The sequence below is a fragment of the Tauraco erythrolophus genome, chromosome 1 (genome assembly GCF_009769465.1).
Source record: "Tauraco erythrolophus isolate bTauEry1 chromosome 1, bTauEry1.pri, whole genome shotgun sequence".
In the NCBI taxonomy this organism is placed as follows: Eukaryota; Metazoa; Chordata; class Aves; order Musophagiformes; family Musophagidae; genus Tauraco; species Tauraco erythrolophus.
Window position 1 is genome coordinate 50959095 of NC_141465.1, and position 12888 is coordinate 50971982.

The 12888-nt window shown below is 37.4% G+C and overlaps 1 protein-coding gene across 4 annotated transcripts in view; it reads right to left on the reverse strand.

The window, feature by feature from the left end:
• GLRA2 (glycine receptor alpha 2) overlaps window positions 1-12687 on the reverse strand; it is a 137952-nt gene extending 125265 nt beyond the window's left edge. For all 4 annotated transcript variants that reach the window (XM_086609299.1, XM_086609293.1, XM_086609286.1 and 1 more), the window contains exons 1-2: window positions 12620-12687; window positions 10326-10459 (exon numbers count right to left, since the gene is read on the reverse strand). In XM_086609299.1, coding sequence (XP_086465425.1) covers window positions 10326-10459; window positions 12620-12687 — 202 coding nt within the window. The remainder of the gene's footprint in view (window positions 1-10325; window positions 10460-12619) is intronic.
• Window positions 12688-12888: the final 201 nt, after the last annotated feature.

The window sequence follows — 12888 nt, forward strand, 5'->3', positions numbered from 1 at the left end:
GGGCATGTCACATTCCAAAATTGAAACCCCTTCTTCAGCAAAATACCACTGAGGCCTCGCAAGACATATACTCCAGTGATTGTCAGATCCAGGTGATTACAGAATGAGTCACAGAAACAAAACGTCCCTGGAGTAAGTGCAGCTAAAGCCATCTATATATATACATTGACATAGTCTGAGGTCGAACAGTGAGTAATCAATTTCTGAAGTGGTATGTGAGTTTTCAATTGTGGGACTACTGCTGAATGTAAAGGGAGTCATGCTGGTAAAATCCTATCAACATTTCATGGAAGGAGAATCCCTACTAAGATGCACTTTTTGTGCCTTAAAGTGCTTGTGAAAATTGTTGGATTGGCATGCTCCACATTCAGTGAATGCCTTTGTCCACAAACCCAGCACTGGAAGAGGATGGCAAGTCTCATACCACAAAACCTCTTCAGTTCTGCATCTGGAATTACAGGATAGTCCATAAGACATCTTCATTCTTCCCTGCCTCTTTCTGCTGAGGCTGATAACAGAAATACATATTACTGTCAGCTCTGGGGTGCAGTGGGATATTGCCAAATAGGTTATCTAATAGACACTGCACAAGAACAATTTTCAGGCACTACTTTATTTCACTCCACAAACTGGGAGCTCAGAAATGAAAAGCCCTTTAAACAGTTGACATGCTCCTGATTTACCCAGCTAACCTGAGCTAGTCTACAAAGAATATATAGCTGTAGCAGTCACAATGGATTGTATAAATGCACTGGAGCTGGCTTTCACATAGGTAGTTTGAGGGCTGCTACCGATGTAGTCATGGCAGGCTGGAATTCACTGGAGGCCATTAACCTCAGGCATTATAGCTTGTGCTGAGCTCTGTATCATCTTGGTGTGTCACAGAGCACCTGTGAGCAAATTTCTTGAAAGCTAGCTCAGCTATCTTTACACAAGCCTCAGTCACACTTGTGACTGAGTGCAGCCAGTCCCAGAGATAAAGCCTTCCATGTGCAAACGAGTCTGTGAAAATAAATCTAAAAAATAGTGAATCAGAAACCTTAAATCCAGAAAATTCTCATTGGAACTAGAAGCTTACAGTGCAAAGTTACTCAGTACTCATGTGAACTTTGAAAATGTTCAGATAAATGCTTTAATTCTTCATATGTCCATCAAAGATTTTTTTTCTCTGAGCTCTCTACTGTTCTTTCAAATATTTCCATACCAAGTCATGACAAGCACCTCACTGCAAGACATCTCTTTCTGAAGTCTTCCTTCCTCCAGTGCAATAGAACAACGGGTAGTGTTTGGATAAATTGAATTGTTTGCTTTTCTTATGACATGAAAAGATGCAGGCACCTACCTCTTTTCTTATTGCAAAGCAGTGCTCACTGAAGTGAGCAAATGGAAAGGCAGAGGCTCTCAGCCTCACTGGGAGCTGGTAGTAGAGATGCTCCCCACACCTGATTCCGAGAAACTGCTCAGTTGCTTTGAATAAATGAAGACAGAGCTTTTTGCTGATCAGCATGTGAACTGTGTAATGTGTACAGAGACCTAGGAAAATCCTGAATGTGGTTAAATAAAAGACGGCACTACATCTCTACTCATGAAATCTGCACTCCAGCATAGGGTCAATCAAACTCCTCCTGGGTAATTAATAGTCATATTGAAATGTTGTCAACCAGTCTAGGCTTCTGCTTTTAGTCAGAGTGAACTGCTTCATTCTGCTCAGCAGACTTACCTCAAAACATTTTTATCTTTTTTTAAAAAAAGATATTTTGTTCCTTTCTGTCTACGTATTTCTTACTTTTTTCCTTCTCTCTGATTCTGATCTTGTGCTGCAGAAATTAATGGAAGCTCAGGTATGAGCATCAATAGGCACAGTCTCAAATACAGGGCTTGGTCAATACTTCTCTCTGTGGCCACTCAGAGGTCTCAGAATCGATTTTAATTCCTTTTTTTTGTAGTTCCTCTGAGCTTGGACATTCACTTCATTTCACAATTCTGCCAGTTTTTCCTTTAATGTCTCCATAATGTTCTTAGCTTTACTGTCAGAAGGCATATGCAGGACTTGAAGAAAAAGAGCAGTTTGGGTGACTAACATCACTGAGCAGACATTGATTTATGGCTGCTAGGGAATTATACACCAAATGATACATGAGACACAGATGAACAACGGGATTTAGAGAAATGGGATGGCTCAGGCATGAAATGGTCAGCAGCTGGTATAGATGACAATCCGCAACTTGTCAGAGACAAGCAGACCCATATACTCACCACATCTAGCACTAATAAAATAAATTTTTCCTTCTATTTTCAAACCTTTCAGCTATTGAGAACTTCCCATTTTTTTTTGTCTCCTTATAGTTCAACTCATTTCCAGATAATCTTTGCGGAATATTACTTCCAAATTAATTCCACCCTCCTGACTCTCAGCTTCAATGCTCTCATCAGCTGAGCTATTGCATGTTTAGCTCAGTCTTCTATTCCTTCCCCTTCACACACCCCCTCTCCCTTTGGGAACCTCCTATGTTGTCTCTCACATCCTGAATACCAAAAATGATCTGTCTTTTAACTCCAAGACATCTTTAAGGCACTTCTTGGGTGTCTTTCACCACTAATTTTTTTCAGTCATCTGTTCTTCATATGTATAAAATGGCTGGAAGAATGGGAGAGGGAATAAGAACTCTTCACCTAGTTCTAGTCTAGAAAATAAGGATCTTATAAACTGGCTGGCTTACATTTTATCAATACCAGATCACCTGTGGTAAGGAAATTATCAGCTCTTTGACACAGGGTGCTCACTGCGTTGCTAAGAGGAGCATCACACGACTTTCACGTAGGCTCAGTGCTGTATGGTCAGTGTGTATGGTCTTTTTCTGTTTTTTACCACCGATAGTCACGCTGAGTAGAAGTCTGCTACAGTCATCCAAATGAAACTATATCCACACTGAGGAGCTTATTGGCCTGAATTGAATCTGTCTCTATTTATGACTTTGATAAGTCAAAGTTGGTGTGGGTTTTTTTTTTTAAAAAAAAAATTAAAATCTGTTTTTAACAGATTGTGTGTGCTTTACCCCACACAATACACTTAGACTGCTCCATCTGATGTAATGTCACAGTTTGGAAAGGAAAATTGCTGTAGTCTGAAACCGTTATGTCGAGTGGTCACATCTGCATTTTAGTTTAGCATGTGGGAGAGTATGTGCATGTGTTTATGCACAAGCAATAGGCTACATTCACATCTGGTAAAAAAGGAGTTTTTACATATGCTTCTAGTTTGGCCCCATGCATGTAATTTACATGCATCTCTTCAGCAACTGCTTTAAATTGTAGTGTGAGAGTTTATAGCAACATCCCGGCCAAAGTGTTACTGTTATTTTATTCGTTATTTAGGACTAACTCTTTATTAGACACAGTAAAAAGCACAAGAAGAAAGAGCAGTCCTAATAAGACAGTTTTATAGCCTAAGATGAAGACATAAAGACAGCACACATTGGGAATGTAGTCATTAGAGGCAGTCTAACACGATGAACATCGATCTGGTGAATTTTAATCCTGGTGTTTTCCTGACTAGCTATGCTGGTTTAAGGAAAGTAATTGAACACTTGGTGAATATTACTTTTCTCTCATGAACCGTACTGCTCAGATCTTACATGGTTTCCAGAATCAGAGTCTTTGTATTTCTGTAAATTTTGGATTTTAACCATGGGCTTGGTGTTTATTACACTGGCAGGTCACTACTTATGCCAGACATTGTGCAGCCTTCGTCTTAAAGCTGTGTCAGACACTGTACTACCCTGTCTGCATCATTTGAGGGTCTCTTCTTTGAAGACTGTTAAAATCACTCATTTCTGTGAAAGACTGTGAAATGTATATTTGGAAGCTGAACCATCAAACATACGTTTTCTGATTACTTAATCAGAGATTTATATTCATATTTCCAGAGAGGGAAAAAAGAAAAAAAACAGAAAATTAATCTGTCTAATAAAACTGCATATTTCTGTTTTATATATGCATATTCCTAGTTACTATATCACCGTATGTAATAGATTTGCAGTTTATAAATCTATCTATTTATAGTAAATTAAATGTACTTGTTTTTATGTATTCTACGTATAAATTGCATGTTTTCTAAGACAGCCAAAACACAACAAGACACTTAATGAGTGACCCAAGGGCATTGGCATCAACTATATAGAAAATTTAAATCTAAACGTGACACTGGGTATGATAAAAACAAAACAATTAAATTAGAACATGATAAAAAAATAGTGTCTCCTCCTTTGATATCAAAGGTCTTTGGCTCTGCTTTGACATTTATTTTCCATAAATTCCCTTGGCAGTTTATGCAGCAAGAGACCAATATTCCATGACGACAGCCAAATCCATTGATATTTTTTAACTAAATCACTGGTTCTGAATAAAGGCAACACACCAATATGATATGGATCACTGTGACTAATCTTTTAAATACAAAAGACGACCAGGGACAGATCCTCAGCTTGGATGTCAAGCAGCATTGGTGAGCTTGCGCTTTACACTGCTGCATGCTCACAGCCTTTCTGACTTGCTTTGGAAGGAGCTGGCTGCAGGAAGCTCAGAAAGAGATCCAGGGAACAAGCAAATAGCTAAGCAGCATAGATAATCAGGGGGGCTGCTTGAGCTTGCTGTCTGACCCCGTTTGTCTAGAAGCCTAGACACAACCTAACTAGCCATGCAACTGCCCCAGTCTACTCATGTTCTGGGAAAGAACCTGAAGTTAAAGAAAGAGCAGAAGAAGGACAAGCTCCAAAGCTCTCTTTACCAGCCATCTTAAAAGAAACACAATCAAAAGGATCCTTGCACAATTGTGGTTAAAAGGTTTCTGTATGAAGATATGTGTACCTAGGGCAGGGGCAGAACATCATTTCCTTAGCTACATTTTTGTAGTTGAAGAAAAATAAAACAAAACCAAACAAACCCAGTATCCTGTGGGGAAGGATCCTTGTGCAGTATCTAACTATGCAGTGAGATGTGTGTACACAGCTTCATCTGAAAACAGTTGTTTTCATAAAGTTGTAGATGTATTTCAAGAAGAAAACAAACCAGAAGCACAGCTCCCTAATAATGTATGCTTGCATGTGTCAGGCAACCTGTATTTAGGTTTACATTTAGGGAGTGCAACTGCCTGGCCACATCTGAAAACTGGCCAGGTAGCCTCCCTCCTCCTACAATGAACTTTCAGCCCATGCCCTACAACAGGAATGTACTGATAGTATGAACTTCCTTGCTACATGCTGTGGTACCTAAATGGAATTTGAGTCTCTATGGGACACGGCCCTTTGAGTCTCAAATTGTGTGGAAAATAGCCCAGTGCAGGACACCTGCTGCATCTGACTTAATGGCCAGTGGTTTTTAGCAACAGAAATCTGGCTTTGGGAAGGTTGTTAACCACTGGACAGCCCCGCAGCCTGTCTTTCAACTTTTATATGTATTTACAGCTTGTTTTTCCAACAGGTATTTATTGTGAAGTGTCGTGTCTAGATTAAGGTCAACTTCTGCAGACAGTGTCTCTTCTTAGCATGCACATAGAAGCTGCTTTTAGTTATTCAGCCTGATGCCATTAATTTCGCCCTTAAGTGTCATTCGGTGATTTCCATTCATGTTTTTTTAAACATTTCATTACTGGTCAACTCAGAGGCTGAGTAAGTAAGCACTGGGTTTGAACATATGGGAAAAACTGACCCTTGCTGCCAAGCAGTTAAAGTATTAAAGTGCATAAGCCATTTCCTGTAACAGTTGTCAAGCTAATTTTCAGTAAATTACTTAGTCCATGTGTTTATTATTCAGATATAAACCCACTGACTCAGCATGAAAATGGCATTACACCGCTGTAATCACAGACTAATTTTTTACAACTACAGTCACTACACCCCCAAATTGCATCCCTCTAACAAGACTCCTCCGAGTTCAGAAACAGCAGCTTTCGGACAAGCATATTCACACTGCATTGCACCATCCAGTGATGAGGGTAACATTAACGGGCACTGTTGCTGCACGCCTCTGTGTAAATCCACAAAAATAAAAATGTTCTTTAGCAAACAATGACTTACTGTGAAAGAATGCACTTAAAACATAGAATGAAATTTAATATAAAAGAAAATTACTATCATCTTCATGGCAGACGGTTTCCATATTGAAAGATAACACACTTCTGGAGCTCTTGAGTGTCAAATTCCCCTCCTCTCCACCCAGTGCGTGACAGCCAGTCTACAACCAGAAGTATTGGAACAAAGGACACAGTAGTGCCTATAGATGCATAATTTTCTCTCTCTGATCATTTCTAGCTTATGTTTAGATTTTAAGTGGTTTTAGAAGACGAAGGTGTTAAAAAACGGAAATAATTTAGAAACCTCCGAAGGTCAACACCTGCTAGGAAATTTTAAATTCAAGCTGACTTTGCATTAGCCCCACATCTTATGTTGTGATTAAGTTGTAGATTGATCCCTTGTATCCTGGCAGTGCTCTTGCTGGAGCCTGTGCTGAATATATATTAATCTAAGATACCACTTCACCGTCTCTGGTTTCTACCAATAAGAAATCACATTCTTGGCTAGTTTTATAACACAGGTGCCCTACACTGCTATTTCTGGTTTTGTCGAGGAAAGCGAAGTGAGAAGTGGAGAAAGTACAAGACATCACTCTGATTTGTTGTTATTGGTTTTTACCATTTAAAAATAACATTGCTATTAATCAGGTAAAAAATACATCATACAGGTTTCACTTTTAATTATTTTAGAGAAACCATGCTCAACTGATGTTATAATTGAAGAAGAAACAGCAAATCAACTCATAGGACCATGAGTGTATGTTTGCTGTCAACAGAAAGACTCCCAGGGATTTCAATTAATATTAGATTGCAGTCTTCATATTTACATTTAAGAGTATTCCCCTCTGTGTCCTTATACAAATTATTAGCCTATTCAAGTTCAATAAAAGCTGAGTGTAAGATGAAAAAATATGCATTAAGTATCTGACAGACAGTGATTAAAGAAACACAATTTTGAGGGCTGTCACTCTGATACTTCTCTCTGGCTTTTCATCAGGGAGACAGTCCCGCTCAGTGCCTGGTCATTTTGTATTCGATCACTTGATGCGTCAAATAGAACCAGAAACCTACTTCTCTGCTTTCAAATGATCATGTAAGATAGAAAGGTATGACAAAGAAACGATCTTTCAATATGCAGCAATTCTGAAAAAAACAAAAAAAAACCAACAAAAAAACAACCAACACAAACACAAACACAAAAACCAAACCAAACAAAAAAAAACCACAACACAAAAAAAAAAACATTGTTGATGTCCAAATATTTAAATATGCACCTGCTTCTCTCCCACTATCTTCCTGAATTTTCTAATTCACAAGAGCAAGTTAGTGAAAAGCAGTAACTAGTGATGAAATGCTTTATCTGAATAAAACACATTGTTCCAGTAAGTAGCATTTTCCTTGCTCTTTAGAATGCATAGCCTTTATTCCACATATTAATCAAATAGCTGCTGTTTTCCAGTAATTCAAACTAGTTATAAAAGTATATTAATTTAATGTATAATCCGTGGTATAAGATAAATGGGTTCCACTCAGTTGCCTTTGCATGAAATCAGACTTTTCTGACACTTTAAAATGCTTACGGTGGACTTGAAGAAAGCTATGTAACTGGTCTGAAGCAGAAAAAGCTATACAAATGCATGAGTAGTGGCACAACTGCCTTGATCCACAACGTCTTTTGTGAAACACAGGAAACAAATATTAACGCCAGACTACATGCAAAGCCAGATAGCAGATCCCTAGTTTAAACCACTGTTCCTGCAGACCTCTTTTATGCTTAAAAGTTCTTGCCTTAAAATATGAAGTGTGATAAATTATATAATCATTCAACATTTCCTACATCCACCCATTTACATGATTTAGAATATCAGTGTAGTACAATAGCCCATATACCCCAAAAGATCTCAAACAGATTAATGAATGTTAGAAACTGAAACAATTTGTGTTATGGTCACAATAAAGACAGTATAAAAAATATCTTTGTAGCACTTAACTCCATGTAAGGTAATTTTTTTGACCTTTTCACAGCTGTACTTATTTTTTAAAAGGAAAAAATATGCAATAAAGTACAATAAGTATTTTCAATTTGTTTAAAAAGTTAGCAAGACTTGGACAACTAGAACATAGGTGTGCACTACTAAACATTGTTATCAGCTGACAAGGTTTTGACTAGTGATGGGAAGTTCAAAACTGCATGACCGACATAACTCTCTAGTTCTGAACTCTGAGATACAAAATACCCTTCAAAGGAATACAGCAAAGAACAAGAAAACCTTTCAGACCTCTCACTGGAAAACTGAGAGCTCCAGGGGAACTCAGAGATGTGAAGTTATGAAAAAATGCTGAAGATCTGTTTATCAGTTCAAACTGCTGCGAAGTATCATCCTGCTCTGGAAAATGACTTATTAAAAAAATGAAAAATAAATAATGGCAGATTCTTTACCATTGAGGGATCATAGGTGTTATCAGGCAGCAGCTTCACTTTGGGAACACAAACCATGAGACTTGGAGGAGAACAGTGTCTGTCAAATAGCTCAGCATGCACCATACAGTGCCGTGCACACTGTAGCTGCTCTACTCGCTTGAACATCAGAGGAGCAAAGCTGTGAATTTATCTCCTGTGTTTTTCACAAAATGGTTTTAGACATGTACTGGAGAGCAATAAAGAACTTTCTTTAAGTTGTCTCATGTACTGGGACTGCTACTCTTTCTGCTTTTTTCTGAGCTATGAGATGAAGCAGAAGTCTTCTTTCAATGTCCATCCCACATAAAGGGCAGGAATAAGTTCTTAATGATTGCCACTTTGCTCAGTTCAGGCAATTTCTGCCTTCAACTGCATTCTCTAAAACTTCATTGATGCTCATGCAAATGTACAAAACGTGAGAGCTGAATGAGATATTACTTACTACAAGTTAATCTGGACTCCAGTTCAGGAACTCAATAAGCACTATGAAAACTCTCCTGAAATTAAAACTTAAAACTTCCCTGACTAGAGTTTCTTTAACTTGCCAGCTTTCAAACCTTTGGATCTGAAAGCTGTACTAGATTCCTCCTCACTCAGGCATAGGAAGCAGTCAAAAAAGGCACTTTGTTCCAAACCTTGTAATTCGCACATGTGGAACAGAGAGAAGAAACTGATTCTTTGATCTAAATTTAATTAAACACTTTTCTCATTGACGTGCGAGCTTCTTCTTTCCTAACAGTTCATTCACTGGCTAAAAAGTGATTGCTTTTTCCAGTCATTATCAGCTTTCACAGCACTGCTAACAAGGCTCGACACAGGAAAACACGCATTTCAGTGACCAAAGCCGACACATATGAGTGCAAAAGAACATTGGCATCAGATTTGTTAAGGAAGGAAATACTTCATCAGTTTTCAAAGTAAAACCACATTCTGAGCTTTAAATTGACGTAGAAGAGCCAGTTTTGGTGGAATTATAGGGCTCTCCAGAAATGCTAAATATTTGCCATGAAAATTTCTCTCCCAACTGTTTTCATTCAAAGCCACAAAACATTCTGTGCGCACTTCCATAGGGATCTACAGGACTTGAGCAATGAAAACTTGCTGTGAATAGCAATGGTTACAAAAGAAGCCTCCAATCCACAGCCTCCTTTACGCTGGAATGGTGGTGGTTACTCTCCACAACTCAGTCCAAATTTTGGAAGAAAAGAAGGGAGTCATGGAAGTGCCAAACAGAATATGGTTTTTATATTTTGTAGGGATTCTGAGAAATTTGTTCTTATCATTCATTGCAGTCAACATTTGCAGGATAAAATCTGCTGTATGCATACCTTGAGTCTTATCTCCCTACTTTGGGGAAGAAGGTTTTACTTTCTTCAAGTTGAACAAAAAGCATAGACCTTTTCTTCAGATGCTGCTATAAAGAAGACAACAGCTCAGCATGGAACTGTTAGATATTGTCTTCACAACTTAAAAATTTCAGGAACAAGTAATCTCAATTGCTTTTAGTGTGGAATCTGGAATCCTATTTACTATGTGGAACTAGTAAGGTCTTCAAAAGCAACCTCTGACAACTAAACATTACTGACATGTGAAAAGAAGGTTTTCAAGCTCTAGACCCTTATTATCAACATCGCTTTCCTAGTCCCATCCATGGATCAACTGATCTCCATGACACTATCACACCGGAAAACTGAAGTTATTGAAAAGAGAATCAGAACCCAGAGGTAAAACCTTCCAATCTATAGTTTGTCCAAAATATAATCAATTAATTAATCAGAAGTGTTAAAAACTTACCTTTAAAATTTGGTCTGATTCTAGCATCATACCCTGATGTCCTTCCCATCAATTTGTCCAAAAAATCTGAAGGAGACAGGGTCTGTGAGGGGGATTTTCCAGATCTTGAATCATGTTCTTTACAGAAAGTCGTCCTAAATAAATTATTAGCCACCATTAGCTAATATTTAGCTTGTATTGTATTCAAGTCATGGAGAAATTATAGCACTAAATAAAATTGTCTCAATTCAGTGTATGTAGCAATTAATATTTTTATAGAACAATAAAGTCTATTTTTCATCTGAAAACTTTAGAAATAAAAATGAACTTAAGGTAGTATGCACGGACATGATTTGCTATTCAGAAAAAGACTTCAGCTATAAAAAGAAATTCATTACAGCTTTAAGACTTTAGAAGATTCAATTTACTCTTCCTCTTAATGTGTAGAGGAATCTTTCAGGGACTTTGATATCCTATTTCATACCATTGCTTTAGTTACATGTGTGCTGTTAAAACTATATGTTAATACTGATTTAAAATGGTCTTAAACTTCCAAACAATAGCTAGCAACACTCACAAAGCAACACTGAAAAATACTGGTTTTGTTCATGTTGGGAAGGATGTAGGTGGAAAAAAAAAAAAATGGTCTTTACCGATGCCACCCAACAAAGATTTAAATCAGGCTAGTGAGTGTCTGGATTCTTCCTCAGCATAGAAAAAGAGGGTTCCAGAGTCAGTCACATCTGATCTTAGGGGTTTTTTACCATTGAACATCAAGTAATAAAATGTAACAGTATTGTTACCAGCTGGTAATTATATGCAAGCTCTTGGAACACATCTGTTTTCAGCATTTAAGAGCAAACTTCAGGTACCATATCATGCATGTGAAACACTGTGTACATAGTATATTACATATTGCAAGCACATTAAATATTGCAGAGAAAAAGAATTTAGGAGTTTCCCATAGTTGTTCCCTAGGGAAAAAGAAACTAGAATGAAATGGTAATATTTGATGTGTAGAAGCACAGATTTCATCGTAAAGCATTATTTTCATTCTTAACCAATTTTATTGTATCTATGTTTCAACATAATCTTTGAGCTGTATTAAAAGTAATTCTACGATTGCATCTTCATAACCACTCTCTGTTTAAATATTTGCCCAAAGGGAACCACTGAGTTTCAGGAGTGTTTCATGGGGTTTATTTGTGCATCTATACACAAGCATAAACAAATCAGATATATATGTGAGCATCTGAAATGAGAAGCAAATATCAAATCATTTATCCCTTTACAAAAGCACCAGAATTATTAAAAAGCAAGGTAGTAATAAATTCTCATGATGTGATTCTCCACATTTTTTCAGGTTCCTGTTACAGGGGGCGGCTGCTTCCTTTTGCTTTTGTCAATGACATGGTACCGTTACAAAATATCTTTCATTTTTAATATGTAATAGATGATACTCCCTACTTAAACGCTAAAAACATTCAGCTAAGATAATAAAAACTGGAAAAATAACCCAGTGCATTTATTTGGGATGTTTCTATACAAATTACTTCTGTTTTCTTTAAGAGCCCACTAGTTACGAGTTGCATCGTGACCCCAGACTTATGAATAAAAACACTATTTAACTCTGTCACTGTGTATATACCTTATTACTCATATAAAAACACTTTATATATGTACATGTAGCAACAGAGCAGCGTACAGTATAATAATGAATCTCAGCTAAAATGGTGTTTCGGTTAATAAGGCTGACCTGTTTGCTTTGTACTGCAAAAAGTCAATAGCTGAAGCAAAAGCTCATGAAACGTTTTAAAAAATTATAAACAACAACCGTAGGTACTGGTAATTTAAGTGAGCACAATACTGGTCTGATCCAGGGTTTTCCCAAAATCAGAGTACTGATTCTCCAATTGAAAATAACTACATCCCTGACAAAACTGGTTCAATCGTTTCCAAAGCTTGAAGAGGAGGGAACCAAAGCAACTTCCTAAACAACCTCTGGTGGGAGTAGAGAATTGGCATTTCAGAAGAAAAACTGATGACAATGTTTTTAGCTATATTGATACTCAGTGAAAAGACATGTCTTTGAATCAGAGAAATGGAAAATAGATCACCCAAACTTGAGATTATTATTTTTTGTGTTTGTTACCAAGCAACGAGTCTCCGAGTGTAAAAGGGATAGCCTATATAGAAAGAACATGAAATAGTCTGAAATATAGCAAACAAACTAGATTAATGTGACGTAGTATCTTTATAGTTATGGTTTCCACAACCTTTTGACAAATATCATCACATAGAGTCATATCACCTACCTGAAGTGGTTTGTCTCTAAGAAAAACGCAAACAAGGTTGTCAAAATTTTCACTAGCTGCCGGTTCATTCCTCCTGCTTTCTGTGATGATTTGGAAAATATCCCAGAAACGATTCCAGAGAGATGCAGGGAAAAAGTAAGCTGGTGCTGCCTAGATTCCCAAATTCAGCAATAATTTAATTTTCTTGGCAATTAAGAAGAGAAGGTCTGGATCTCTACAAACTGGGGGTAAAAAAGAAGTGCCAGTCCTTGGAATCATGGTCAGGTCAA